The sequence below is a fragment of the Ursus arctos genome, unplaced genomic scaffold (assembly GCF_023065955.2).
Source record: "Ursus arctos isolate Adak ecotype North America unplaced genomic scaffold, UrsArc2.0 scaffold_1, whole genome shotgun sequence".
Classification (NCBI taxonomy): domain Eukaryota; kingdom Metazoa; phylum Chordata; class Mammalia; order Carnivora; family Ursidae; genus Ursus; species Ursus arctos.
The window spans coordinates 80,357,656-80,384,977 of NW_026622763.1; the positions used below are offsets into that span (position 1 = coordinate 80,357,656).

Genomic DNA, 27,322 nt, shown 5'->3' on the forward strand with positions numbered 1-27,322 from the left:
AAGTATTCCTAACGGCTGCCAGGCTTCCAGATAGGCAGCTGTGGTGTGTGAGTCCTTCTCCTCATCCCCCTCCCCTGACGTCTCCAGCTGCCAGATGAAGGCTAGGTGTTGCTGAGCAAGGAAGCATGGAGATCAGATGTGTGTGAACTGCGTCACTGCTTGGCTGCCATTGCTTGCCTAAGGGGACACTGAGGCATTCTTTGTGGGGTTTGCTCGCGCAGGCTGCCTCTCCTGTCACAGAGGGGCCTGACGTGCCCCGCCCGGGAAGCTTCCCATTCATCTAAACAGCTGCCAACGTCAGTTTCTCTAAGGGGAGAAGAACAGTTTTTTTCCACTGACTTTGCCTCTCTCCGAGAAGAGAGTGCCACCGAAGAGACGTGTCCGAAACTCCAGGCAGCCACAGATCTGAATTTAGAGGCATTGTGGAGCGATGTGGGAGCTGAGTGCAGTGTCTGCTAGCCTCGTGGAAGCCTTCCGAGGACCCCCCATACGCTGCTCATAAGGCAAATCGAGGAGTCATGTCTCTGGGAGATTCGTACTTTAACATTCTCCTTCCAAACAGATCAGTAGGCGTGACCACATTCTCCTACTATCTTCTGTAAACTCTTGTAGAGAGGCGACCCTCTTTTTGGTTGTTTGTTTAATCTCACAAATTAAACAAGCCTTTTATCTGAAGTACTCCTTCCCCGGCACCTCATTTTCAACCTGCACGGAAGGGACTCTGCAGAGAGGCCGGGCCTACACAGCTCTTACTTGCGCTGAGCCTTTTTTTCTTCCTCTGAGAGATGCCCTACCGTTGGTGTCCCTCAAAACATTTCTTTCGGAGACCTGGGTGACTCCTCCGGGTCCAGAGGACATTTTATAAACTTAGCTGTGGGAGATGCTTTCTCTTTACCGTGATGCAGTGGGAACTTAGTCCTCAGACTGGTTTGCGCGGAGGTCGGGGCAGAGAGAGAGGACTACTTCTGTCCCATCCCAGCTCGGTTAGGATGGCGGTCTGCATAATTCTTCTGCAGAAGGAGAGACAGTGTGTTGGGCGTTAGGAGACCCTGCGTCACAAGTCCTTAGCTCTGCCATTGTAGCACCAGAGTGGCCATAAGCACTACGTAATAAGGGTGGCTTTGTTCCAGGATGGACAAAAACAGGCAGTGTGCCAGAGAGGTTATCTGACCCCTGGGTTCCCGCACAGGCCAGGGACTCGCTGCACGGGCTTCTGGTCCTGACCCTGCTACTTACCGGCGCTGTGGACTTCCTCCGAGGGCTCTGCACCCTCTCCAGGGTTTTACTGCATGCTCCTCTGCCCTCTTCCCCAATTTGCCTCCAGATAAAACCAGGGGAAAATCACTTGTTCTCTCAGATCCTCAGGTCTCACATCTGAGGGCCACGAGGAACAAACAAGGTGATTCACGTGAGGCCCGCAGCCGCGCACCCAGCACTCAGGAAGTGACCGCTCCTTCTAGCTGCCGCCCTGGTCACATCCCCAGTGGTTAGCAATTCAGTTCCCTAGCTGCGCAACAGGAATGGAAGGAGCACTGCCTACTGTGTCCTCTTCCCCCCTTGGTCTCCTCCTACGCGCGACTTCTTAGAACGTATTGTTTGTCACAATTCAAATTCTTGCCTTTGCATTGCCCCCTTTTCTCCAGGGGGCTTAGAACTTTTACAGAGGGAAGCCTGCCCAACCTTGCAAATACATTTGGAGTTACTGACTATTTAAATATCTGTTTCTCGTTATCTCACACAATGAGAAAACTTTGTGGAGAATTAGAGGATGGTAATTAATGAAAAATAGTTCAAGAGTCGAAAGCATGTTCCAATTAGGGGGGAAAGGGGGGGTTGTGAATAAGTGGTAAGAGTGCAATCAAAAGGAACATGTGGGTCAGCACATGGCCAGCTCTGGACAAGGCTAAAGTCTTTCTCCCATGTTGGGGCACCAGCCCAGCCTCCTTTGTTGCAAAGCAATGGCCCAGTCACCTTATGTGACTAAGGGGACAAGTGGGGCCAAAATAGAGCCATTTACCAACCTGGGGACCTAGGGCAGGTGACATTTGTCTGAAGGGGGCACGTTTTTACACAGTATAAGTCAGCCAAATCCCTAGCACTTTCCAAGGATAACTGTTATGTGAAGTACCAGCAGGTCATTAATGTTTTCTGGGGGATCTGGATGTTGTTTCAGATACATTCCCCCATCCATCTGTCCCTCCGTCTATCCATCCATCCGTCCGTCTGTCCGTCTGACATTCATTGGATTGCTGCTTTGGCAGGACATTTAACCCCTACTGATCTATCACCTTTCTTTCCTCTATCTGGCAAAGCTCGAGCCTTAGTATATAGCCCTCGAAGGCAGCTGCAAAGCCAGATTCCAAACCAGCGATCTGCCTGCCTGTGGGAGTTGAGTCTCTTTAGCTGGAGAATGTTCTGAGAAACTCTGGCCCCAGCTGTGGGTCACCCAAAATTGCCTGCGGGGGATGAGGGGAGAATTATGAAATGGATCTTCTCTTTTCTAACTCCCTTAACATTAAAAACACAAACTCATGTGGCATGTTTTCTCATTTCTCAGAACAAATACCCAAGGAAAACGTTTAAGGAGCTAATACACTGTCCACAAAATGGCTTTTGTCATGAAAATTTTCTTCGTTTTGGTAACTTGGGGGGAGGGGAGCATTGGTAGGAAAGGGGAAGCAGGTCTTCTACCTAAAGTGGGGTTCATCTCCCAAAGCAGAGCAGAACTCAGGCCAGGGGTCTAGCTCTGAGTCTGAACATGTAATCCATGGACGGCGACTTCCCCTTCCTCCCACGGCCCCCAGATCCTCCCCACCGCGCCCCAGCGTTGTCCCTATCACAAGGAACACGTTAGGAGTAGCGTTAAGGCCCAGCCCCGGCACTCTGAGCCTTGGGGGCAGGGGGTGTATTTAATGTTGAAAACCAGCCTTTTGACTGAAGGAGAGCGAGCCTTTGAACCTGACACTGTGTGATTTGGAGGGAGGGTGGACAGTTGTGACTGTGTCCTGCTTGGCAGAAAAGTGTGCTCCTACCTTTGTGGTCTGGCCAGGTGCTTCAGGGGGGGAATTAACCCTTGTGGGCGAGTCACCTTCCTTTCCTGTCAGAGGAGGGCTCTCACTGTGGCGCCAAATCGAAATCAGAGGCAAACCCAAGGATGCCCTTTGGGGAGAGGGGGCTGGCACTGGGGAACTTCCGCCCGTCCCCACACACTTTGTTGCTTCTCGTGCATTCTTCTGAGCCCACACGAAAATCCAACAGCAGGATGGTTGCCAGGCAGCAGCTACTCTTGGTGACCTGAATAATGAGTTGACACCAGTTCACTGTGGCTCACAAGCTGGCCATTTCCAGGAGCCGTTTTCAGCGCCTTGCTTTCTCTTTCTGTTTCTATGCATAATTTTCAATATGGTCACAAAGATTGACAGAGAGAGAGAGTGTGGAAAAGGGAGGGGGAGGAAATGGGGGAGGAAGGGAGGGAGATGAAGAGCTTTCTCAGCTACAGTAATGAAATTATTAAAAGATAGAAATGATTGGGGAATAAAGAAAAATAGAGTAGGTGGTAATGAAGAAGACAAGGAAGAAAGGGGAGAGTGGGGCTTAGATGTGGCCGCCGGCATGTCTGCGGTGTGACACACCCCTGTCAAAGCTCTTCCCATACGGTGGCATCCCTGAGGGCCCAAAATGCACAACCCGCCGCACCTGACCCTGCCCCTTAGCGGAAGGGGATCCCTCACACTGGGGGAGCCAGTGATTAAAGGCTGGGAGGGTGGACAGGCTTCAAAAGATATTCCAAGAAAAAGGTTCTCATATTTCTCCCACTTCTGAGAAAACATCAGGTCTGACCCACCCCTCAGCCATTCCCCAAACCAAAGAGAGGTGTTCCGGTGTGCAGGCTGAGGACTTGGCCAATACTGACCCCCAAATAGGAGTCTGCACCTCAGAAAGTCTTTTAGTCACGAGCATTTGTGGAGCGCCTTCTTTGTGCCTACCCTGGGGTGGAAATCAACGGACAGCGAGTGCTTCTGCTTGAGGGGCTCCAGGTCTCGTGGGGGAGGCACGAAAATATAAATGAGCCCTGGCTGCATCTTGAACAGCGAGATCCTCCCACAGCCTAGGACCAAGGACGGCTGAAGAAGGCAGCGGCCCCTCCCAGCCATGGCTCTCCCTCAGGGGAGCCCAGGGATAGAGGGGATGCACCTTTCTGGCCACCACCAGTGGATATAAGCAGCTAGGGATGTAAGCTTGCATAGGTTAAGCATGCATCATTTTTCAGAAGTAAAGATCATGTCTGGTTTTGGCAAGCTCCAAAGCTCCTAGTCCCGTTCTGGGCCAGATTCTCATCTGATGTAAATCTTTGGGAGAATCAAGTTGTAGCACTGTTTTGCATCAAGTGGGACTCTAGCCAGTCTTTCCCCAGAGTTACCCTGGGCTTAAATCTGCTACATCATCTCCATGGCAACCAGAGGCCGGCCAGTGAATGTGGTTGCCTTCGAAATCCTCTGTTAGCTTCTCTTCCCTCCTCTGTCTTTTCCGTGATTAAGAATGATCTCCCTCCCTTGGCTCTCACTCAGTCATATTCTCTCTCTCTCTCTCATACCCACTATCATTTGTGCCCACATTTTTTTGTTGCAACGTCTTTCCAATCAGGTTTTAAGATCCTCTATCCAATTAAAAAAAAAAAAATGAAGATGCGTTAGTCATGGCTTGACAGTGGTAACTGACCTGTTTAGACAAGACCAGGCTGATTTCGAGGGGCACGGAAGCTTTGGCAAGCCAAAGTGGAATTCACCTTTAAGTCTAGCCAGCCTAATTAATACATTGTCTAAGAATGCTGGCCAACCAGACCAAATATTTCCACCCATTCAGAGAATCAGCCTCATGGAATCCCGGAACTCATTTCAGCATCATTTACTTGTGTGCATTCGTGTGTGTGTGTGTGTGTGTGTGTGTGAATTATAACACTTCTATCTATGACAGAGTAACTGTGGTTTAACAGAAGAAAAGAGCCTTGTAATCATGCAGCTCTTGGTTGACTCCCATACTTACCTACTTACTTGCTGTATAACCACTGTTCATTTAATCTCTCTGAGCCTCTGTTTAGACTTCATCTGTGAAATGGGTCCGACGGTACCTGTCTCATAAGGTTGTGAGTAGGATAGAATGTCAGTCATTTGAAAGTGCTTGGCACGAGCAAAATACTCAGTACCATCCTATTCCCCTGTCCCCTTCCCTATCCACTCCAAAGCATGTATGTGTTTCTTTTTTTTTTTTTTTAATTAATTTTTTGAGTAGTCTGCATGCTCTCAGCCTAGCAACACTCTTCTGTGTCTCTCCACCAGGGGGCACCCTCCTACCAGGGACCGAGCCCACAGTGGACACGGTGCCCGTGCAGCCCATCCCAGCCTACTGGTATTACGTAATGGCCGCCGGGGGCGCCGTGCTGGTGCTGGTCTCCGTCGCCCTGGCCCTGGTGCTTCACTACCACCGGTTCCGCTATGCGGCCAAGAAGACCGATCACTCCATCACCTACAAAACCTCCCACTACACCAACGGGGCCCCTCTGGCGGTGGAGCCCACCCTAACCATTAAACTAGAGCAAGACCGCGGCTCGCACTGCTGAGGCCGAAGCAAAGGACAGCACCCAAACAAACGCGAAAGACTGCAAACACGTTGCCTCGATTTTGCACTTTTTTCTCCTCGCCTAGTCTCTGTGTGAACTCTCAGACATCTCTCTCTCTCTCTGTCTCTCTCGCTCTCGGGGCCCAAACCCTGTGTGCTTTTACTCATCCTGACCATTGTCCTCGGGTTCTTTTTTTTTTTTTTTTTTTCCTTTTGTTGATTCCAAACCAACCACCCCCAACTCTAATGCTGCATCTTGGAATATGAGAAGAGATACACCCCTCAGCTCTTCACAACTCAAGGCTCAGCTGGCTTTCTTTCAGAGACTGGTTCCCTGTTTCTTCCCCTTGCCTTATCCCCTACCTCCTCTCGGTGGGCAGTCTGCCAGGAGACCCGGGAGGAAACCTGGCTCCGTGTGTTTGTACAGAGTATACATTCGCGTGTGAATAGCTGTGTGTGTTGGGGGGAGGTGTGGGTGTGAGAGAGAGACTGGTTCTTTGTGGGGAGTAGTGTGTGGGTGTGTTCCCAGAGGACCCCCTTTAATTCTTGTGTTACTTCTCCGGGGGTACATGTTACAAGAAAATAATATACTGTACTAGTTTTGTTGACTTGGAGAAGAGATTGAAGCTTTTTGTTGCCTTATCTAGCTCTGGCTGGGTTTCTGTTGGCTACCATGGTCATCTCCAGGTACCTTAAAAACTAGAGGCCACATGAAATAAAATGTGGCCCCTCCCATCCCTGTCCCTTTCCCAACCCATCTGACCCAAGAGGAAATTCCCCCAACGCACTCAGACATGACCCCTTGTCATGTCTCCTGGAGTCTTTGAAGTAGCAAGATAGCAGCCATCGGGTGTGTGCAGAACCATCTCTACTTCCAGCCCTGAAGCAAATCTGTCTCATGTTGCCTTATAAAAGAGAAGCTCATAATGAATGTTTAGCTTTTATCAGTTAAGTCCAATCTTGGAATAAGTCATAAAGTATAACAAATCTGAGACTGGCGTAGGAAAAGCAGTAGCCTGTTTTAAGTTGGAAGCAGGAGGTGGAGGAGAGAAGGGAGGAGAAGGAAGGACTGAAATGTGGTCTTTTAAATGTCTCCTCACCCAGGGGCGGGGGGGTGTTATTGTGCCCGACTTGGGATGGAATTGAGGAAGAAGGTTAAAAATCGTATTCTTTGGTATTATATTGGTCATTGTAATGGCATTTGTAAAGTATGGGGAGAAAGGGATCATTTGCTTTCTTTTCGTGGTGTTAACGTGTGCCTGAATCTATAGCCGCTAAAACATAAGCCTGTCCACCTGACTTATTTAAATATTATGAGACTATAAAAAAGTAATCTTTTTTTTTCATGTGTCAGTATGCTACCCCTTAAAGCATTCGTAGCATCTGGCAAATACACCCTCATAGGCTGGCCTGGCATTTCCAGATGTTGCTGCATCGGGAGAGGATATAATGAAAATAAATCTGTTGCTGCCCATGTGTCTTCTCTAAGCAACGCAGGGAGAGGGATGTTGGAGATAAATTGCCTAATGATATTGTACAAAGGATAGATTCAATAATGGAGTCAATTACATTGATAGAAAATGCATGTTTTAACGAGACGCTTAGCGAACTGGGGCTCAGCCTTGGGGGTGTTGATTTCTCACCTTCCTGCTAGGAACCCACTGGGGAAGTATAGGATTCTCTCCAAAGGTGGTTGCCTGGGTTGAAAGCCTCCAGGTACCTTCTGAGAGCAAAATATTAATTTTTTTTTTTTTTGGCTGCTTGGGAGAGAGAGACTTTTAGCATTCTTTCAGGATATGCTCGCAGATCCCTCCAGCACACAGTCACTTTCGCATCTGGTTTATTTCATCCTTCTGAAAGAAAGGTGCTCTCCCACTCTTATTCTATTTCAAAGAGCTACTCTGTCTCAACCACAGCAGCCCTGCCAAGAAAGAAAAGATGAAAGGCTAGAGCATGAGCTACCTTGAGATTTCAAGTGTCCTACCCCAGCTGAAGATGGAAAAAGAAGCCAGGAGAGGGGGGAGGGGCAAGGGCCCCACATACCGTGTGATGAATTCCATGCCAGTCACTAAGGGCTTTTTATCTCAGGTGTCCACATCCAGTTGTGCGTTTGGGGCCAGGCATTCCCTTGAAATGATTGACATCCCTATAGGCACCCCATGGAGGCATGGTGTCAGGAAATTACACCTGGAAAATCCAGCCAGTGTAGCAACTGTCTGAGTTACTATATACCCTTGAGGATTTCCCTTCTTTAAAAGAAGATGACAACAACTTTGTGCATTTGCTGTGTCTTTATCTGATGCCCCATGTGGCATCATCTTTATGTACATGCCATAAATGAAAATATGAGACTGCTCAAATCTTTGTGAATCCAGCAGTTCAGCTGGGGATGTCACATCTCTCTCTCTCTCTGTCTCTTTCTTTCTCTCTCTCTCTCTCTGGCCCAGCAAATTTCATAGTATTATCCAGGTACTATGCTCAAGGGGCAGCTCTTCTATAAAATCATGCTTCGCAGCTTTAGAAATCAAAATTCTGTATTTCATAGAGGGGGGAAGGATTACTCTCTTCTAAGAAAAATAGACTGGACAGGTGAATGCATGCACGCATGTGTTTAGAGTTGCTTCTCAGAAGACAGAGGTGATAGCAACTATTAAAATATAAATGAATGAATGAGTGAATGAATGAATGAATGAATGAATCGAGGTCTAGCTCGGGCTGGTAACGTTTCTGCCTTAGTAGAGGCTCCATGTCAACAGCTCCAGGAGGGAAACCCTTATCTCTGGGGTTAAAAAAAAAAAAAATATCCCTCCCTTGATATGCTAACAATTGCTATCCCCCTAATTGTTGGTAAAGGCAGAAAAAAGAAAGAAAAAATCATAGCATTGCCATTGACAAAACAGGACACTGAAAATAAAGTGAAGTTGTCTTTTCCCTTATCCCACATTTTGGGGATTAAAGCCAGAATGGGATAGGAAATCTGGTAGTATTTCCAACATTGATACCCCATCATTAAAAAGACCCTGTCTTTAAAATGAAACTAGCAGGCAAGCAAACACCTAAATAATCGAAAATTACCAAAGAACAACAGCGAAACAAAAAAACTTAAAGTTACTTCCTATTCTTAGTCCCTCTTCCTATAACTGTGACATCTCTTGCATTGCTCAGTTGCCTGTGTGTCAAAATAACTTGTGGACATTGGAAACTATTTGAAAATGTATTGTGTGGAATGTAATAAAATGATGATATTTTTTATACAAACATCTGGGCTTTTTTTTCCCTCTTGCCTCCGAGAACAAAGTTGAAATGTAGGCTTTGAACAAATTGATGTTTCCAAAGTTTGCATGTCGTCTTCTGAGCTACAGGGCATTGCTGTGGGAGGTAGGTGGGTTTTCTCCTTGAGGCTGAATGCCAGCGTTTTCTTCTTTTATTTTTATTGCTGCTTGTTAGGAGTTTTATCCAATTTGTGCAGCTGAGCCAACTTTTATGATTGGTGTGGGATTTTGCAAAAGTTGCTAAGTGCTAAATGGCTCAGTGTGATTCCACAAAATTTCTCTTGATGGCAAATCCCTGGGGATTGGACTCTCCTTTCAAGGGGCCCCAGGGGGAATGGGACCAGTGGAGCTGAATCATGTCCTCGGCCCTACGGAGACAGATAGCTTCCTTTGGAGAAGAAGTGGCGACATCATACCCCTCTCCTACCAAGTTATTTCTTCCGTGGGGACATTGATCTCCAGTTTCTGAGCACTTTCCCAGACAATATGGGAACTTACAGCATGTTCAAGGCTCCAAAATATTCCAGACTTCATTTTGGAGCAAGTAATGAAAATAATTATATGATGACTATGGACCTGGAACCATCAGGCTGGAACAGTTTGTAAAAGGAACTTTCTACAAAAGCTTTGAGAGGGGCTTGAGGAAACTTACTCAAGAAGCCAGATCGTGTTGACATTTATTTTTCTTCAGTTCTCCTTTCTGGGTAGTGATTCGTTAACATAAAATATTTCTATCAGTGGGGGTTGGGGGAAAAATATAGGCAATAACCACCTCCGGGCTGTTGAATGCTTCTGAATGTTGGTCAAGAAGAAGTTGTAGAAGGATTTTCCACCACCCGATTCATGGGGCGTATTAAGAGCATTCCATCAACTCAGGAGCCTTCCATCAACCCAGGAGCCTTCCTCAGAGGTCCAAGAATGATCCTTAAAGGTCCTAAGGAAAGGGACATGTCCAGAAGACCCTATTTCCAGCAGAGTCCTGCTTTTTCCCCTCAAAACCTAGATCCAGGAAGGAGTATTTTTTACATCTGTAACCTGTCCCAGTGGTGCTGAAAGGAAGCAGGCTTTTCGTTTTCAGATCTTACAGGAAGCTCTGTGAGTACAGATGCCTCAGTATAAATGTCGCTATCTGTCCTCTGCAGGAGAGCAGAGTAGAATGCCCATGATTAGGGCACTGTTTGTTACTCTAATGACAAACCATAACCACCCAATGTAGACCAAGGATCTAAATAACCCTTGACTTTCCTTAAAGCCATTTGTTCCTGTTAGTAAAGGGTAAACGGAAAGCATGTCGAAAGTACTTATTTCAAGCAAAGACCCAGGCTCAGTCAACATTTTCCTGAGCTACGGGACTAAATTTGCCAGATCAAATTAAACTAGCCATCACTTACGCTTCATTAGTATTACCATTTTTGGAACCACCTTTGAGCATCTTGTTGTTCTCCCTGCTTTGGTTCTAGTCCCAAGGCTTATTCTAGACGTATTCTCTCTTCCCCAAAAGGGCAAAAGACCTTTAGGACTCTAATCTTAGGCGTCAAACACAGGACTGTTATCAGTGTGGTATTTCAGACTGAGCCCAAGCATAAATGTTACAGAAATTGTGTTTCCATGGATTATAAACACCAGAGTCAAGGCCCAGTATGTCTTTTCTGGCTCCTACCTGGCCCTTTATGATGGTTTAAATGTGTGTTCTCGCTGCTGAAGCAAGACACCACCTCCCTAGCCCAGATCACCCAAGACCCCTGTTCACTGACTTTGCAGTTGTTTTGCACAAACACTGTGGCCTTTCTGTAATCTTTGAAGAAAAGAGCTTCATTTTTAAGTTGGTTTTGTCTGCATCGTGGGCTACGCATCTGAGCCAAACCGCAGATCTGTACGTGCGGCTTATTTTCTCTCTTTAATTGTGCACATCGCTGGGGCTCTCACAGCTGTAATTTGCCTTTCATCCACTTCAATGATGGCCCAAAGAAAACACAAAATAAATCCAACAAAAGCAAAAGGAGGGGAGAAGGGGGAGAGGGGGACACCAGCTGATGGTCTTACCATCAGCAGGGAAAAGAATCGCCTGACATAAATAAGTTAAAACCTAGGAATAGTGTAGGATTTAATGAAGCCTGACATCGATCAGGTACGCTGGAGTATGTCTAGAGGTGAGATCTGATCAGAACCCTGCACCCTTAAAAGGCATCAGGCCACATGCCTCAGCCAGAGCACGCTTGCCCTAACTGGGGGAGTTCCGTTTGGCCCCAGCCCGAAGCACTGAAGAGATAGGAAATTTGGAGAATCGCCAAAAAACAAAACCCGTTTAGCAGAGTATGGCACAATAGAGAACCTAGGCGCTTCCAGGCAACCAGCAGAAACCTTTCTTGCCCCTGGCCCGGTGGGCAGAAGACCCAGAATCATTCTACTCTCTTCTGGGCAAAGTGTTCTTAGGCTTTGCTGTCACTGACCTCCAAACAGCTCAAAAAAACTAAAGGCCCATGGGCATTGGACCAAGAAATAGGAAAGGCTGTTTGAAAAATCAGCCATTGACATTCTGGTAGCAGACTGGGTGTTGAGGAGGGAAACGTCTTGTTTCGGAGACTTATGACCAGAGTGGTTATTGATCCTGAAAGAAGTTGCTGGGGAAATTTTAGGATCATGACTAGCTGGGTTTCTCTCTCTCTCTCTCTCTCTCTCTCTCTAACTTACAAGTTATACACAACTTCATCCTAGAAACGTGCAAATAACACAGAAGAAGCAGAAATCCATTTCATTGCTAACCAGAGAAATGGTTTAAGGTATCTCTTTCCAGGCCTTGTTTTATACTGGGACAAACGTGTATGTTTGTGTCCAGTTACGTGGTTTGGTTTGGTTGGGGTTTGGATTTGTTCTGCATAAATGGTATCACAGCACTTCCTCCTTCGTTGGCCAACCTTCTTCCTTTCATTTAACGAAATCTTGACAATACTTCAGTCCACACCACCAGACTTACCCCATCCTTTTTAGCTCTTGCATAGCATCCCATATAGTGTCGATGTACCATAGTTTATTAACTGCTCCCCTACTGGTGGGCATTGAGGTTGTGTCTAGTTCACTTTTTTTTTCTATTATAAACAATACCATGATGAACATCTTTGAGGTTGCCTCTTTGTGCACGTTTCTCTCCAATAGAATTTCTGGGTCAAATGGTGTGCCTAGTTTCACTTTAAGGGATGCTGCAAATGGCCGAGGCTTCCCCTTTACAGTGCACCTGTCCCCCCATGTGCGAGATAGTGGCTATCTAGCAGACATCCTGGATTCTGTCCCTGGCCACATCTGCACAGGCCATGTAATCGCTGTGACTTTCTCTCTTCCTTAAAGTGGGTAGAGTGCTTACAAGAGAAGACTTCAGATAGTTTTAACTGCAGGGAATTTTAATTGTGGGGACTTTTGTTAAAAACTGTCCATTTGTGGAGAATGTGGGCCTGGCTGTACGTGGCAGCTCTCTGGAGCTGTGGCCTCTGTGGCACAGGAGTTAATTTCGTCCCTGGCTTCTGTAGGCAGAGCCCTGTTCTCCATGATTAATGAGTTCCACTTGGTTTCTTCAAAGAGTGACTGTGCTGTGCCTTGCTTTTATTTATTTATGTTTTCTACTAAAAAATTCATGTAAAAAACATCCTTTAAGGTCAGTGCACAGTATTGTGCTGCAGACTAAAATTTTCCAGCAGCCACAAGCAGGCCCACGTGCCGACAGAAAGTCTCCAGTCCTTGGGGCCTTATGACCGAAGCCCCCACACTGGCCCTGAGCAGGGTAGGCTTTCTGGGCCAAAAGGTGGCGTCCAGCTTTCTTCTGAGGAGGTTGGGGGCTGATGTGACCCAAGGAAAGTCACCAGGAGGTGAGGTGGTTTTCTGGTGGAGGTTTATATATACGGGCCAAGCTACTAGCCCCAAATGGCTCCAGCAAGGAGTGGCAAGTGGAAGAGAAGCCAAGGGGCCTGTTTGTTCAGAACCCCATTTCTTCTGAGAGTGCTACCCTGATTTCTGCTATGTGCTAAGACAAAGGGTTTTAATAATAGGACTTTGACTCTGAGCATAATGGACAGTGTCTTCTGCCATATATGGGGTTTATGGGCTTTTTCTCTGACCTGCCAAAAACTCCAGGACTTTTGCCTCTTGGGCATGGGATTCAGGTAGATAACTCGGGGTGGCTCAGGAAAGAGAGCAGCATGAGCAGGAGGTATGGATGAGCTAGAGATGTGTCACTGCAAACACACGTACGTGCTCGCGCGCGCACACACACACGCATGCGTGCATGCCTTGTTTTGTCTTCTAATTGTGCAAAATTGAACTCTTCAAAGACCATTAACTAACATACCCCTAAGCAAGGGCTCCGATCCAGAACGGGAATGATAGTAGACCGTGTCTTGGCTTTCAGCACTCGCGCTTTGTCAGGCAGCGGGACTCATTAACACGACGCCTGGACTGGAGTTCTGTGACTTGCTAGAGAGCAGCCAGCGCCAGTAATGATGCGAGTGCAGAGAAAGCTTTGAGCCAGAGGTGGCCTTGACCAAAGTCCTATTCTCAGCCAGCCCGCTGGTTATTGAGGCTGCATGTTAGTGGACTGTTAAAGAGCCATTTTGTCCCTTTGTGTTTCCTAACTGCCACCAAGGGGCTGGGAGAAGGGGTATGAGGACCTCGGGGGCCCGTGTGGACTTCCCTGTTGCTCCTCGTGGCAGTTCCGACAGCTGGCACTGAGGCAGGGAGATGAGCATTAGGGCAGGGGCTGACCCCCCCTCCCGGGAACCTCATCAGCCTCGGCCAACTGTAGACCAAGGGTGTAAGCTCAATAACAGTGTTCCTGGGAAGTTCAGGCCCACAACACTGTCGTCGCTGTCTGGCTCCGCAACTCCCAATAGGGCTGCCATCCCCTCCTCTTTCCCCGAGCAGGACCTGTCTCCGTGCCTCTGCTTTTGTGCCAGATACTGTTCGTCTTCAACCTCCAGCCTCCCCTCTCTGCATCATCCCCCTCTCCTGGGGGCCCCTTCTCCTCTCCTCTGTCATTCTCACCCCATCACCAAACCCTTTCCCAGCAAAGTGTGGGGCAGATTCCCTCAAACAAAAGCTCAATTGGTTACTTTCCTCCAACTAGTTGCATTTTTACTGGAAACCAAATTATTCTCTTATGTGACAATTACAGTCCTTGGTCACCAGCAGGTTTCTGGGGGAAATCACCCCTTGAATGGGTAGAGAGAGGTACCTTTTTGGAACCCCTAACATCTTCTCACACAGTCGTTCATTCTTTTGTTCTGAAGAAGAGCCCAGCTTTTAAGTATAGCAAACTCCCTTGGTGAGATACATAAGGTGTTTTTTTCAGGGACTTACGGAATAGGAGAGGAAGCTTTAAGAAGATACCTTTTGTCACATGGGGAGGGAATGCAGTTTTGTTTCTTCGACTCCGTCCTTTCACTCACCCAGGTCGTAGGCAGCTATGCACCTGAGTGCTGTTCCCAGTATGCACCCTTCCTGAGGGTCAGAATTGGAGGAGAGGAGAAATGTCAAAACCCAATGGGGGGGGGGGGGCTCTCTGAAATGTGAAAATATAAGACTTTTATCTCAGGAAAAAATAAAAGTGGGGAGGGACGCCTCTACCCTGAAATTTTATGGTTTCCTCACCTTCCTACTCTAAGAAGGTAGCCAACAAAAGAAGAGCCTCTTTCTTGTTGACATATCTACTTAGAGTCATGAAGAATATCTCTGATTTTTCTAAGACCTAGGGTGGAGGAGAGATTCCAGAATTTTCCTCCATCACTCTAGCTGGGTTTTTCCAGCCAGCACAATTGTGAATCCCATCTTCACAGCTAAATATTTCTTTGGCTGCATTTTTCTTATTTTCACACCATTGTTGGGGCTCAGCGGAGCCATTCTGGCCTCAGCTGCTCATCCACCCCCACACTTGAAAATAGTATTAGGTCATTTCACAGCCTTCTCGTTTGCAGTTGGTATTTCCAGTCCTTTTTAGTGTTTTCTTCTAGTTATTCAACTAAAAATAATTAAAAAAAAATAATGGCTAAATTCAAGTTCAGACTCCAGATATCTCCAACCAAGGCCCCCGTGTTTTCCAGCTTGAAACCATTTGAAAACTCAAAAAAAATATTTTTTCCATGACTTTGCATATATTTGGCTATCGGCCCAAGAGATAAAAACCCATGATAAAGGATCTTCTGGTGGTGTTTCTAAACTGAAGCCAAACCCAGCAAGGGATAAATGGCTCTCGAGTACCCTGACTCCCTAATGGAGGAGCTTTGGCAAAGTGTTCATCAACATCTGAACTCTTGGCTCCTTGTCGCAACTGGGGATGAACAACCTGAATTAGGGAAACTAAGTGTGGTGGGGCGGGGGAAGCTTCAGCCAATACTAAATATTAAACTGAATTAAACACTTTGAAAGGCCAAGAAGTATCTCCTAGTCCTTCATTATTCCTCATTTATTTCGGTCTCCGTGTCATATCTCCTGCTGGGATCAAAACAAAATGGCTGAGAGAATTTTCTGAAGACTACTCCCATCTGAACAGTCCAGGGATTTAGCTGGCTCAGGGGTTTCAAGAACGTGGAATCAAATTCAGCAAGGGTTCTAAGTAGCCAAGAGCTTATCCCACATAAATCACAGCCCCAAACAAGGTGTCGAAAATGTGGCTTACTCACGTCACTGCTGATTTGTTCAATGACTTACTGCATTTTTCCACCCTCCTTCCTCAATTTCCTCCTCTTTAAAGTAGAGGCGAAGGCGCCTGTACCTGTGAAAATGAATGATTTCGATGATCTCCTGTGTGTCAAGAGACTCTTCAGTCCTTGCTTGAAAGGCCGGTTGCAGTTTGGTGGGTTAAGTGGCCATGTTAAGGCTGGTTTTATCAGCCTGGCATCAGTTGAGGTGGAGGCTTAACACTTGAGGCACAGTTTACCCTCTTACTTCCTTGATTGCCAGTTAGCAGGGCTGGTTTCTAAGGCAAGTGAGCAAGTATCATAAACAGGGGCCCTCGTGGCTTCCCCTTTACCTGTCCTTTTCGTGGTCTTCTCTTTCTATACACACCTTAAGATGGCTGCCTGCGGGGAGCAACGACCCAGGAGAAGACAGACCTGGGGTGAAGGCTGGGGTAATGAGTAGTGCGGGGCCCTTTCCTGTGGGAGTCACTTTGTCTACTTCAACAAGCAGCCTGTTGAGAGAGCCCTCATCTGAAAGGCCCTCTGACCTTTCTCATTTTCTTCCCATAAGACATAGAATTCTAGAGCAGGGAAGAACACCAGTGGTTACTTGACAGAGGAACAAACTGGGACTCGGGGTCTCACCCAGGCTCTCCCACCTGGGGTGGATTGCCGAACTGAGACGAGAAGTAGGCAGCCTGTTCCCAGTGCAGTGCTCCTCCGTAGCCCATGCTGTTTCCCCTCAGATACAGAGCAAAGCTGACAGTCCGGCTGGCAGACTTGTCATTGGCTTCAACCAGCCTCTGAATCCACGGCTCGGAGTTGGCATGGAAGGGACTCTTCATAGAAAACCAGTGTCTGTTAGTATCCTAAAATGATCTGCATTCAAGTGACCCAGAAATGGGCTGTCCTAAATTGTTTATCTAAAAATAGCCAGTGGTTTGGGGCAGGCTTCTCACTCCCCTAGCAATCTTGCGAAGCTCCTTTTACTATGCAGAAAGTAAACAGAACAACGTCAATGCCAGTGCACTCGCAGGAGACCACAGCACAACAGAAGTGGTGAAAGTGTAGGTGGAAAGTTTTCTATGAGTAACTGTAGAAAAACAGTCTAACCCCAAAGAAAAGGGGGAAAAAAATGGAAGAAAATGATGGAGGGGAAAAAAATGGAAGAAAATGATGGAGGGGAAAAAAATGGAAGAAAATGATGGAGGGAAAAAATGGAAGAAAATGATGAAGGGAGGACGATAAATAAAGCGTGTGTTGTGTGCACGTGCACAGACAAGGCAGGGAAAGAGAGAATGCAAAGGAAAGACTGAGAGAGAGCATTCCTGCTTGCGACCTAAAGCATGCTCAGTGGAAAATTTCTGGCTGCAGGTTGGAGGGTTGGGGGTGTTTGGCCTGCATAGCATGTGTGGTCTGACCAGGCAGAGTTCCAGACCCCTCAGGGAAAAACACATCTCCTTAGAGCAGGTTTGGTTTGTGACCGGGTATGGCTGTTCATGTTTCGTGCCATCGTGTTGCAATTTACTGACAAGGACACTTGAAAATCTCTGACTCTTGTAGAGTGGAAGGAGTTGCTGGAACAGTGAGTGAATGTTTTCATAACTAGCCCCTCCAGGCCTCTCGCCCTGAACCATCAGGACTAGAGGAGGTGGGTAAGACCTTGGATCGCTCTTCACTGTGTACCTAGCCCACCTCTTGGTGGTGCTAAGGGAAGGGACTCCTGGGGACACGGGACTTTGCAGCCAAGGCTTCTATCACAACATGAAAGCAACCAGATTTTGTTGAATTGAGTTGTTAGGTTTTCTCGGTGGTGGCTACTCTGCTCACTTGATTACTTAAACTCTTTGAAACTCCTTTCCAGTCCTGCATGAGTTCACTTCTTCCTTTCACTCTGCTGCTTCACAGCAGCTGATGGAGGGGAGGAGCAGAGACCTGACTCTCGCGAAGGGAAATCCAGGTGGGAGATGTGTCGCCAGACGTGGCAATCTCTTTGAATTCCTTAATGGATCAGATAGAAGTGAACTCAAGCCAAAACCAGGGGATCAGTGTGCGTGAAAAGGCTCAGGTGCCATGTTTGAAACCGTGCCCATCCATCAGGTAGAGGAGCTAGAACTCCCCAGCCCTACCCCGCGGCAGCCTCAGTTCCAAAGCAGCCTCCTCCCCACCCTGGAGGCCGTCAGCACTTGGAGTCCCCTCTACAATGCCCCGCTTTCTTTTCTGCTGTATTGGCATGGATGGGTCTTTACTCCGCAGCCATGCTGAAGGGCCTTGACTGTAGACACCTGGTCCCACACATCTTCATTTTTCCAAGTCCTCAGTGCAGTTCCTCGGCACCTTGTAAATCCCTTTTATAAGTGATCAGTGGTTGATAGGTTGGTTAGTGAGGACTACCCTTGGAAGAACAAGGTAAATCAGCCTTCCTCCTCTGAATAACGCCTATCATGGAAAACATGAGCCTCAAATTTCAAATCATATTTTCGCATTCATGAGAAGTCTTCCTGAGTTCCCATGAAAGTGGTGAGCCGGCAATGCAGGCAAACAGCCAGAGAGTGTATATCCAGTCAACTAGGATGCTTTACTACCCTGTTAGAATAGGGTAGTCGTGATATGATAGTAATTGCAATGTCCTGCCTACACCCAGAGAACTTGCAGGCAGACCTGGGTGGGGGTGGGAGGTCTCCTCTGGCCCTAACACAGTACTGACAGTCAGAATTCAGGCTTTGGAGTCAAACTGGCCTGAGATTGAGTCTGCACGGGGTCCCGGAGGAAATAGGGTCATGGGAGCACAAAGGTTGAAAGTGGAAGTCGTGTGGGTGGTAAGATCCGTTCCTGATCTATGTTTTCCTATAGGTGTGGCCCATTCCACTCTCCCTCGTCCATCTCCCACTCATAGACGCACCCACCCACTGAACCAGAGTCCTGGCAGGTCCTCTCCAAGTTTGTCCTTTGCAAAAAGGAAAAATTCAATTCGAGTCCCTGGTCCCTACATGCTTTTGCTGTCTTTTGCTATCAGGGAGGTGCTGCCTCCCCTCTGTGCCTTGAGCCCACCATTTCTCCCTCCTCTCCACTCTTGCCTTTTCTATGGAGACCTGGTGGGAGAGCCACACTCCCTCCTGCCAACATCCTGAGGAAACAGGCTGAAGTTTACCTATTGGGCTTAACAGAAAAGGAAAGTGGCCCGTGAAGGGCAAAGGGGCTTTTAAGAAAGAAAGCTCTTAATCAAACACAGATATCAAGAATATTAGCAAGGGGACTAGAGAAAATTGCTATCAAAGTAAATTGCTTTTTGTACAAATGTTCCCTTTATTTGGATTTTCCCCAGTGTGCCATTCTTTCTTTAAGGCTTGGTGAACAGATGCGCTTTTGAAAATGTTGATTAACTTATCCTTTTGTCAACCCCTTCCCACTCACCTAGACTCCTGGGAGCAGCGATTATACAAAAAGCCAAGTCAAGCCTCTACAGTGTTCTTCTTCACCTTGAGTAGCGTTTGATTCTCCAGGTGCAGAAATCTCAGCCACATCTGGGCAATCAATTTCAGAGAACCGTAGAAATGGACTGGTTCTTGCGAGGTCATCTCGTCCAGTCCTCTATCACCAGAGACAAGAGGCTGTGATCTCCTGGGGCAAAATGTTCTCATACTCATTACCATCCTTTTACCCTTTTTCCTGCAAGATCAATGCCACATACACCCCTTTCCAGCCGTGATCAATAGTGTCCTAAGAGTTCTTCCCTGAGGGTATGAGATGGAGCAAAATGGCATTCTAGCCTCCAAGAATCTGTCACATCCTTGGCAGAGACCAAATCCCTAAAAGCAAGAACAGGATTTGGCCCAAAAGTCACTGGCAAGGGCCCCACAGTTTTTGTGCTATGCTGATTCCCATATTCTTATCCAGTATTCTGCATCTTTTAACCGTGAAGGTGTTAAGACACGTGAGCATCCTGTCAAAACGATTAATTGTTGGAAATGTGATTGTTTTCGTCCATGTTTGTTTGTTTGCCTCATAAGGTTAAAAAAAATCTCCAGGTTGACTTTACAAGCTCAGTTTGATCCCTGTGACAGATACCACCTGCCTCTTGTTGATTCATACTCACATCTTCATTCCAAGGAAGCAGCCTGCGTCGTAGGGGTCTGGAGAATAATGCAGGGGCTGGGCATTGAGGTGGGGAAGCTGGCGTGACCTGCTGGTGCCAGTTGCTGTGCTATAAACATGCCAGAAACAGGCTGGATTTATGGTGAATCGGTGCCACATGGCATTGATTCTTTCAAGTGGGGTCTTGGCAAGTTGTCTTGTTGCACCCCTTACTGGCGACCAAGGGGGATCAGAATGTGCGTTAGCACTTTGGCCAGGAATGAGGAAGACTTCTGTCTAACATGATTAAAAACACAGCCTCCAGGAAAAGACTGAATTTCGAGTGTGGTGGTGATAGATCGATCCTCAGTTCAGGTCATGGTCAAGTAGACCTTCTCTGAGATGTGCTGATGAGGAAGAAGTTCAGGCTGGTCTGAAGGTCTTTTCTTTTTTTTCCTCTTGTTTGGTAGTTTTAGCTGTCTGGGAGTTGGGTTTGGCTTAAGCCTGGATTTCTGGGTATCAGTTTATAGTGCTGACCTCAAGGTAGTTCACCTGACTTGGGTTTCAATAAAACTCCTAAAGGGCCCATACACTCGCTGGCACCGTCTTGAGCTGACAGCCAGGGCAGGCATAATTAACTTGTGAGAAAGAAAGAAATGATAAATCACCACGTATTCGATTCTCTTTTTTGATGTTTTACCATTTTAGACAGGTAATTTTCATTGGCTCTGATTTCTGTAAGATGGACAACATAGTGAATAGAGAGACTGTCTTTCCCACCTCCCCCCAAAATTATCATAAAAAAAGAAAAGATAGCGATAATACTGGAGAAAATTCACAGTAAATTAACTTAGCTTTATTCAAGCCTGGGCTAGTCAGATTGGATGCCCATGTTTGACGTATTCTAAGCCATAAAGAAAGCCAGTAGGAAGAGTAGACTGAGGAGGAAAGACGAGAGAGAGTAGCACAGATATGTGGAGGTGGTCACGTATTATGACATTCTTTCAGGTCTACTGCTACATTTAAACATAAGATGAGGAAATGTGACTTTGTTAAATTACCATACGTTTATTTGAAATCCAGAGGAGAAAGACCCTTGTAGTGTATGTCTACTTAGATGCACGCATATGAGGACGGTCGGTTATACTAAATAAACGTCACGATAATGGCAACTGATGATGGGCATGCCATCCAAGTTGCCTTGGATAAATGCAGCCCTATATTGACAATGAGCTACGGTCATTACGACACAAGTAAGGATTTACTTGGCGCTAAAGACCTTTTTTGTTTCTGTTCTTCTGGTTGCTGTTGGAAATAAAGACAAATCATTTGAAGGCGAAAGAATCCAGTGATGTACATACTAAATGATCTAGAAGCAGATGTGATTCTTTAGCTGCCTACTGTACCGGGGGGTCATTCTCACAAAGGTTGCATCTCTGCCTGTTAGCCATGGCGATAGAACTCGTTATAACTTGATTTGTTTGTTTTCTTTTTCATTATAGTGGACATTCCGGAAATACACGGGAGAGAAGGCTATGAAGATGAAATTGATGGTGAGTATTGCTATGATTTAGCAGATAATCATGAAGTTCAAGTTTGATTATAAAGACGTCAACAAAAGTAATGCCCGCGGTATTGGAAGGCCAGAATTTAGAACTAACAGTCAGAAATATAAGTGAAAAGAATCCAGAGAGGAATGAAGAAACCATCAATTGCTTTGTCAAGGTCAAATTTAGAAATTTAGAAAGTTTATTGAGTTCCCTCTGTCTAATCTGAAACAGGTCCCCTGCTTAAGGCAACTTTCGACATTGATGGACTTCAAATCTGGATAAACCCTTTAGAAGTAAAAGCCAGGTTGCCCTATATGTGTTGCTGCTTGAACCCATTGACCTCTTCCCGAAAAAGGACTTGAGTAAATGAGTATAAATGTGAATATTCTCCTAGGCTTTCTGTGGTTTTCTGTTCCCTGGCTTGAGGGAAGCCTTTCTCACACTATCCAAGACTCCAAGTTGGGGCCCATTGTAAGATTTAGGTTTCCCTTCTACAATGCTCATCTTGTATTTTCATATTAGAAGCCCTATTCTCCCACTTCAAATACACATACTTCAGGGGGCTGAAGTAAGAGCCCTGACTGGAGGGCCGCCGAGCAAACACGTAGATATAATTTCTCCCCTTGACTCAGAGCAGCACGGGTCTCTCTGGGCTTCTCTGAGTGCCAGAGCTGATCTCCAAGAGAGATCACCAAGGTTTCCTTTAAAGAACGACTTTAGACCAAGATTGATGCATTTAAGAAGAGCAGTTCATAGAACAGCTGCTTTTAACCCGACCTTACTCAAACTCTTCAAGTGTCGTTATAGAAACAGAATGACTAACCCAAACACCACCTTGTTAACTCGATGCAGACTTTCCCTGCAAGACCCCATCTAGCGCTCCTTTTATGGGCAAAGCCGGGGAACTGGCCCACAAGGAGAGGCTGCAGCAGGTCAAGCAGCAGAAGCTCCATGATGTGTACAGAGAGCAGGGCATGAGGATGCAGAGAGCCTGAGCCCTGTTTCTAGTTTCACTGCTTGCTAACTCCAGGACCTTGAGGAAGTAACCCGGCCACCTAATTTCTTTAAAAAACAAAAACAAAAAAAAACTGAATTTCTTCATCTATTTAAAAAAAATTATAATAGCACCCTGCTTCTTCATGGGATTATTAAAAAATCCCACAAAATGAGCTGTGGTAGTGGTCATGCGTTGGCCACACTATGGAAACCGAAGTGTGTTAGTCTGCTAGGGCTGTCATAGCCAAGTACCACACACTGGGGTCATAAACAACAGACATGTGTTTTCTCACCTTTCTGGAGGCTAGAAGTCCAAGATCAAGGTGTCAGCAGGGTTGGTTCCTTCTGAGGACCATGAGGCTTGTAGATGGTTATCTCCATGTTTTCAAGGCAATCTCCCATCTGTGTCTGTCTCCAAATTTCCCTTTTAATACAGACACCATCCATATTGGATGAGGGTCCCCCCTAATGAACTCACCTTAAGTTGATTATTTCTATAAAGACCTATCTCCAAATAAGGTCACATTCTGAGGTACTAGAGGTTGGAACTCCGCATATGAACCTTGAGGGACATAATTCAACCCGTAACCGTTAGGTAAGATGTATGTCAAGTGAGGTGTGGTAGCTCGGGAAAAGTCTGCTGCTCGGATGGCCAGGAATGATACATTGGGAAACTTGTCATGTAAAAACCATCTCAGCCTGTCCTTTGGTTTAACTTGAAGTAAGTGGAAGTGGGGGATGAGGGGCAAGGAAAGAAGGTGCCCAGAACACAGGACCACCCCGGTGCTCCAAAGGCACCCCGAAGTTTCTGTCAAAATCCGAATTTACCTAGTAGGAGTCAGATTATTTAAATATCAAATACTTAGACCATACTAAGTATGTAGTAGACACCAAAAACTTTACAAATTAATTCATTTAATTCTCCTAGCAACCCAGCGAGGCAGACTTAACAGTCCCCCCGGTTTATAGAGGAGAGGACTGAGGCAAAGAGGGGTTAAATAACGTGCCCAAAGTTCCACAGCCAGGATGCGATGAGGGTGGGCTTTGATGCCAGCCAGCCTAGTTCCAGAGTCTCCTGTTCGTCCCCGTGCTCTCTGAAGACCCTGTCAACTGGGCTGGGGAGGCTCAGTTACTTCACCTTGAAAGGGGCAGCGCCCTCAATCTCGTGTGTTTTATGTCACAGATGAGTACGAGGTGGACTGGAGCAACTCTTCTTCCCCCACCTCGGGGTCTGGGGCCCCTTCGGCCGACAAAGAAAAGAGCTGGCTCTACACCCTGGATCCCATCCTCATCACCATTATCGCCATGAGCTCCCTGGGAGTCCTCCTGGGGGCCACGTGTGCGGGGCTTCTGCTCTACTGTACGTGCTCCTACTCGGGGCTGAGCTCCCGCAGCTGCACCACCCTGGAGAACTACAACTTTGAGCTCTACGACGGCCTCAAGCACAAGGTCAAGATGAACCACCAGAAGTGCTGCTCCGAAGCATGACGGATTGCACCCAAATCACATCTGACGTTTCATTCCAGCAAGAGGGGCTAGCGAAGATTACATTTTCTTTTTCCTTTGGAAACTGAATGCCATAATCTCGATCGAACCGATCCAGAATACCGAAGGTGTGGACAGAACAGACGAGTCGAGGGAGGCGGGGAGATGCGGCCGCACAGGGGGCTAGGACCCACCTGAGAGCGCCGCGGCGGAGTCGTTGCTGGGACTAAGACGGGAGCTCATCTCTTTGGGGGTCACAGTGCTATTTCATTTGTGAGTTTGTTATTATTATTATATTATTTCTTTGGTCTGTGAGCAACTCCAAGAGGCCGAAGAGGAGAACGACTTTTCCAGGATGGAAGCAGAGTAGTGTTCATGGTACTCTGCTCTCTCGTTCTAGTCAACACTTGAAAAGCAAAAGGTCTTTTCAGACTTTTCATCTTAAGAAAAAAAAAAACGTAAAAAAAGAAGAAAAAAAGCTGTCCAGCTTGCCCTGTCCTCCGCGCGTCTACGACTCCGGATTTGCTGTGGCCTGGGTCCTGCCGGCCACCCCGACAAGCTGCCGTTTCCAGTCCTAGCGTTTGAGTAGGATGTTGTTGCCTTTACCTTTTTTATCCAGGGGAAAATTGCCATTTTAGGGTCAGCATGAATAGCTCTTTCTTCTATGTGATTTAAAACAAACCAGAAAGGAAACTTCACACGGCAAAATCCACAGAAGCACCTCCATGTTAGACGCGGACAAGCCTTAACGTGCTTCGTGACGAGGAGCCATTCATTCAATCTAGACCCAGAATTTGTGGCTGTGAGGCTGCTTCGTGGGGCCTCTGGTGGTGGTTTTGCTTTTTCTTTTGCCTCCTCCTTGTTCTTCTAAAACGCACACGCACACGCACACGCACGTTCGTCAGGGGCTAACCCCCAGAACGCAGCATCGTTTGATGGTCTCCGAGACGGAGGGTGGGCGCAGAGACGGGCTGTTAGTACGTTTTCTCCACCGGTGAGATGTAACTGGTGACCACTGGACGAAAAGGAGGACAGCGGAGAGGGAAGGAGAAGTCCAACCTGTGTGATCATGTCATGGCAAAGGCTAAGCAGACTCTACGGAGACATTTTGATGAATTAGTCTCTTTGCTCGGCTAGTAAACATCGAGTTCTCCTTGGGGTTACACCTCAGCGTTTCAGGAGAGTCAGGTAGGATGTATGCGAGCTGATTTTAACCACAAGTGTGCAAGTACTATGGACCAAAACACTAGCAACACTGCTTCAGCCGCAGAGAGACCTATGTTCTTACACACACACACACACACACACACACACACACACACACACACAATTTATGTGTTTTTTATTAAGTGCCTTGAAACAATGAAGAAAAAGTGTATTTTCCCTCTGTGTAGAAATCAGTGAATATCATAAAAGTAAGGCATTCCTTCTTCCCGCACCCCCGTGACTCCACTGCCAGTCCCCCCCCAGCTCACCGCTGATCCTACGAATGGATTGAGCCCTGCTGCCTGAGAGGTAGCCATAGCCCTACATGACTCTCAACTAGTCTAGGAGGGGAAGCATCAAACTGTGTGAAGGGTAAGATTGTCCGCGTCAAGATCCAAATCTTGATTTTGTAGTAATGCCTAAAGATTGCCTGTGTGCAGGAAATACATTTGAAACCAACCAGTAGGCGCAGCCCATTGCTTATCAGTGGTAAACCGTCAGACCATTTTTGCTGCTATGGTCACCCACAATTTCATTTGTCTCATACCCACATGAAAGGAAAAGGGTGAATGGGACTGGCTGGTTCCTTTCAATGTTAACTTATGGAAATGCTAGTTCAAATGGTAATGTCACAGTGTTTTGTATGCGGAGAGGGAGAGTCCAAACCAACAGCTATTTATTCATATGTGTGTGTGTCTTTGCAAGCCTTTGAGTTCTCTGTATCTACTGTGTATGTGAATGGTCACGTGGGACTCCGTGATGTTGTTGTGACTTTGACTTAGGGCCTGAGTGTAAATGCTGATCTTGGCACTCGTTGGCACAGTGGTAGTTAGAGGTGAAAAGTAAAGCTGTCAAGCCCAAGGGCTTAGCTTTAGGACCCCCCCCCCCCCCAAGCTGGGCATGCAGCAGAAGCAAGTTCTTACACTTTATCGAAAGCAAATTTTTTATTAACCCACCCTCCTCTTCGCCTTCCCACGTAGCTCAGTGTTCAGGAAGCTAGCAAGTCCTAGGGATTTCCAGAAGTTGCCTGCAGAAGAAGAGAAGTTGAAAAGCCTACCCTGGGGGTCCTGGCTTTCTCATGCTCCGTGAGTCCTTATACAGTGCCCCAAAGACCAGCCCTGTCTTCAGCCTGCAGTTAGCCTCTAAGTTACGCACAAGCCAACCTGCATCCCCCTGACGGTCCTCCATCCATACTCACTGGGTTGAGGCCCTGGATGGGCCCTGCTAAACAAAAGCAGGCCACCCAGGGCTACGTGTAGATACCTCGCCAACCTGGAGGCTGGTCTAAGACAGACAGTGGGGCCTGGTTCTAACTCGGCCAGGGGGCACCCTGGTGTATTTGTTGTCTCCAACTGCAGGTAGGCTAGCTGACCCGTCTCCTTGAGTCGTTCCCTTTGGGAAACCCAACTCACAGTATTGATCTCCTTTTTTGCCTTGTACTGAATGACACATTACCTCCACGCTCTCCCGGACTAGGCAGTCAACAGGGCCACAGGGTTGCTTTCTCTCTTCGATGGGGATGGGGAGTTGACAGGGATGAGGGTCCGAGGAATGAGCATGAATGCAAGAAAACAAGGGGAAAAGTTAAACTGTCACACAGAAGGTTAACTTTTCCAGAGTTTGCAGTTAAAGGTATTCGACCATTCACTGGCTGAGCCAGATCATGGGAACTTGAGAGCTTTTACTGTGATTCTTCAATGTAAAAAATAAACAACAAGGTCAAACTGTGTTTATATGATTTGTATAAAGCCTTTTTAAGATTGCTATTTAAATAAACATTATACCAGAGATATTTTTCTGCATGTTTCTTATTGGAGACAAAGAGACTTGGGTTTAGGGTGACTAAGTCATCCCACTTTGCCCAAGACTTTCTTGGGCGTTAGCTCTGAAAATCCCTGGAAACCCCACAATCCCAGCCAAACCAGGATGGCTGGTCATTTTCCTGGGACAATGTTTCTTAACCCTTCTTATGGACTTAGGTTGATTTGCTGGCTGGCTTTTTATAAAAAATAAAATATGAAAATAGGATGGGGATGGGGCTTGGGCTACCTGGCCAGGTGGGCTACTTTAATTCAAAGACTTGGCTGGTAGATTTCTGAGACTGTCATCCTTGTAAACCCTCTTCCTCCCAAGACATTGCCAATGCCCTGCACCTTTTGACTCTTCGTTGCTTCCTTCCTGTGCAAAAGTTTGCTTGTCAATATCTGTGGTGATTCTAAGGTCTGTGGCAGTGCTTCTCAAAGTGTGGCCCGTGGACCAGTGGATTTGCATCACTTGGGAACTTGCCAGAGTTGTACATTCTTGGTCTCCACTCCAGATCTATTGACTCCAAAACTCTGGGAGGGGGGCCTAGGGATCTGTGTTTTAACCAGGCTTCCAGGTGGTATACTTTCAAGTTTAAGAACCTCTGGTCTAGGAGAAAGGAAAAGTAGCCTGGCCTCACAAAAATGTTAGGGATCTTTTC

At 46.8% G+C, this 27,322-nt stretch overlaps 1 protein-coding gene across 4 annotated transcripts in view; it reads left to right on the forward strand.

The window, feature by feature from the left end:
• NRP2 (neuropilin 2) overlaps positions 1 to 26,648 on the forward strand; it is a 113,662-nt gene extending 87,014 nt beyond the window's left edge. For 2 of the 4 annotated variants that reach the window (XM_026492125.4, XM_026492123.4), the window contains exons 16-17: positions 21,124 to 21,174; positions 23,351 to 26,648. In XM_026492125.4, the coding sequence (XP_026347910.2) occupies positions 21,124 to 21,174; positions 23,351 to 23,655 (356 nt within the window). In that variant the 3' untranslated portion in view covers positions 23,656 to 26,648. Of the gene's footprint in view, positions 1 to 5,336; positions 8,875 to 21,123; positions 21,175 to 23,350 lie in introns of those variants that run through there. The other 2 variants (XM_026492126.4, XM_026492127.4) reach the window with 1 other exon arrangement.
• The last annotated feature ends 674 nt before the right edge of the window (positions 26,649 to 27,322 follow it).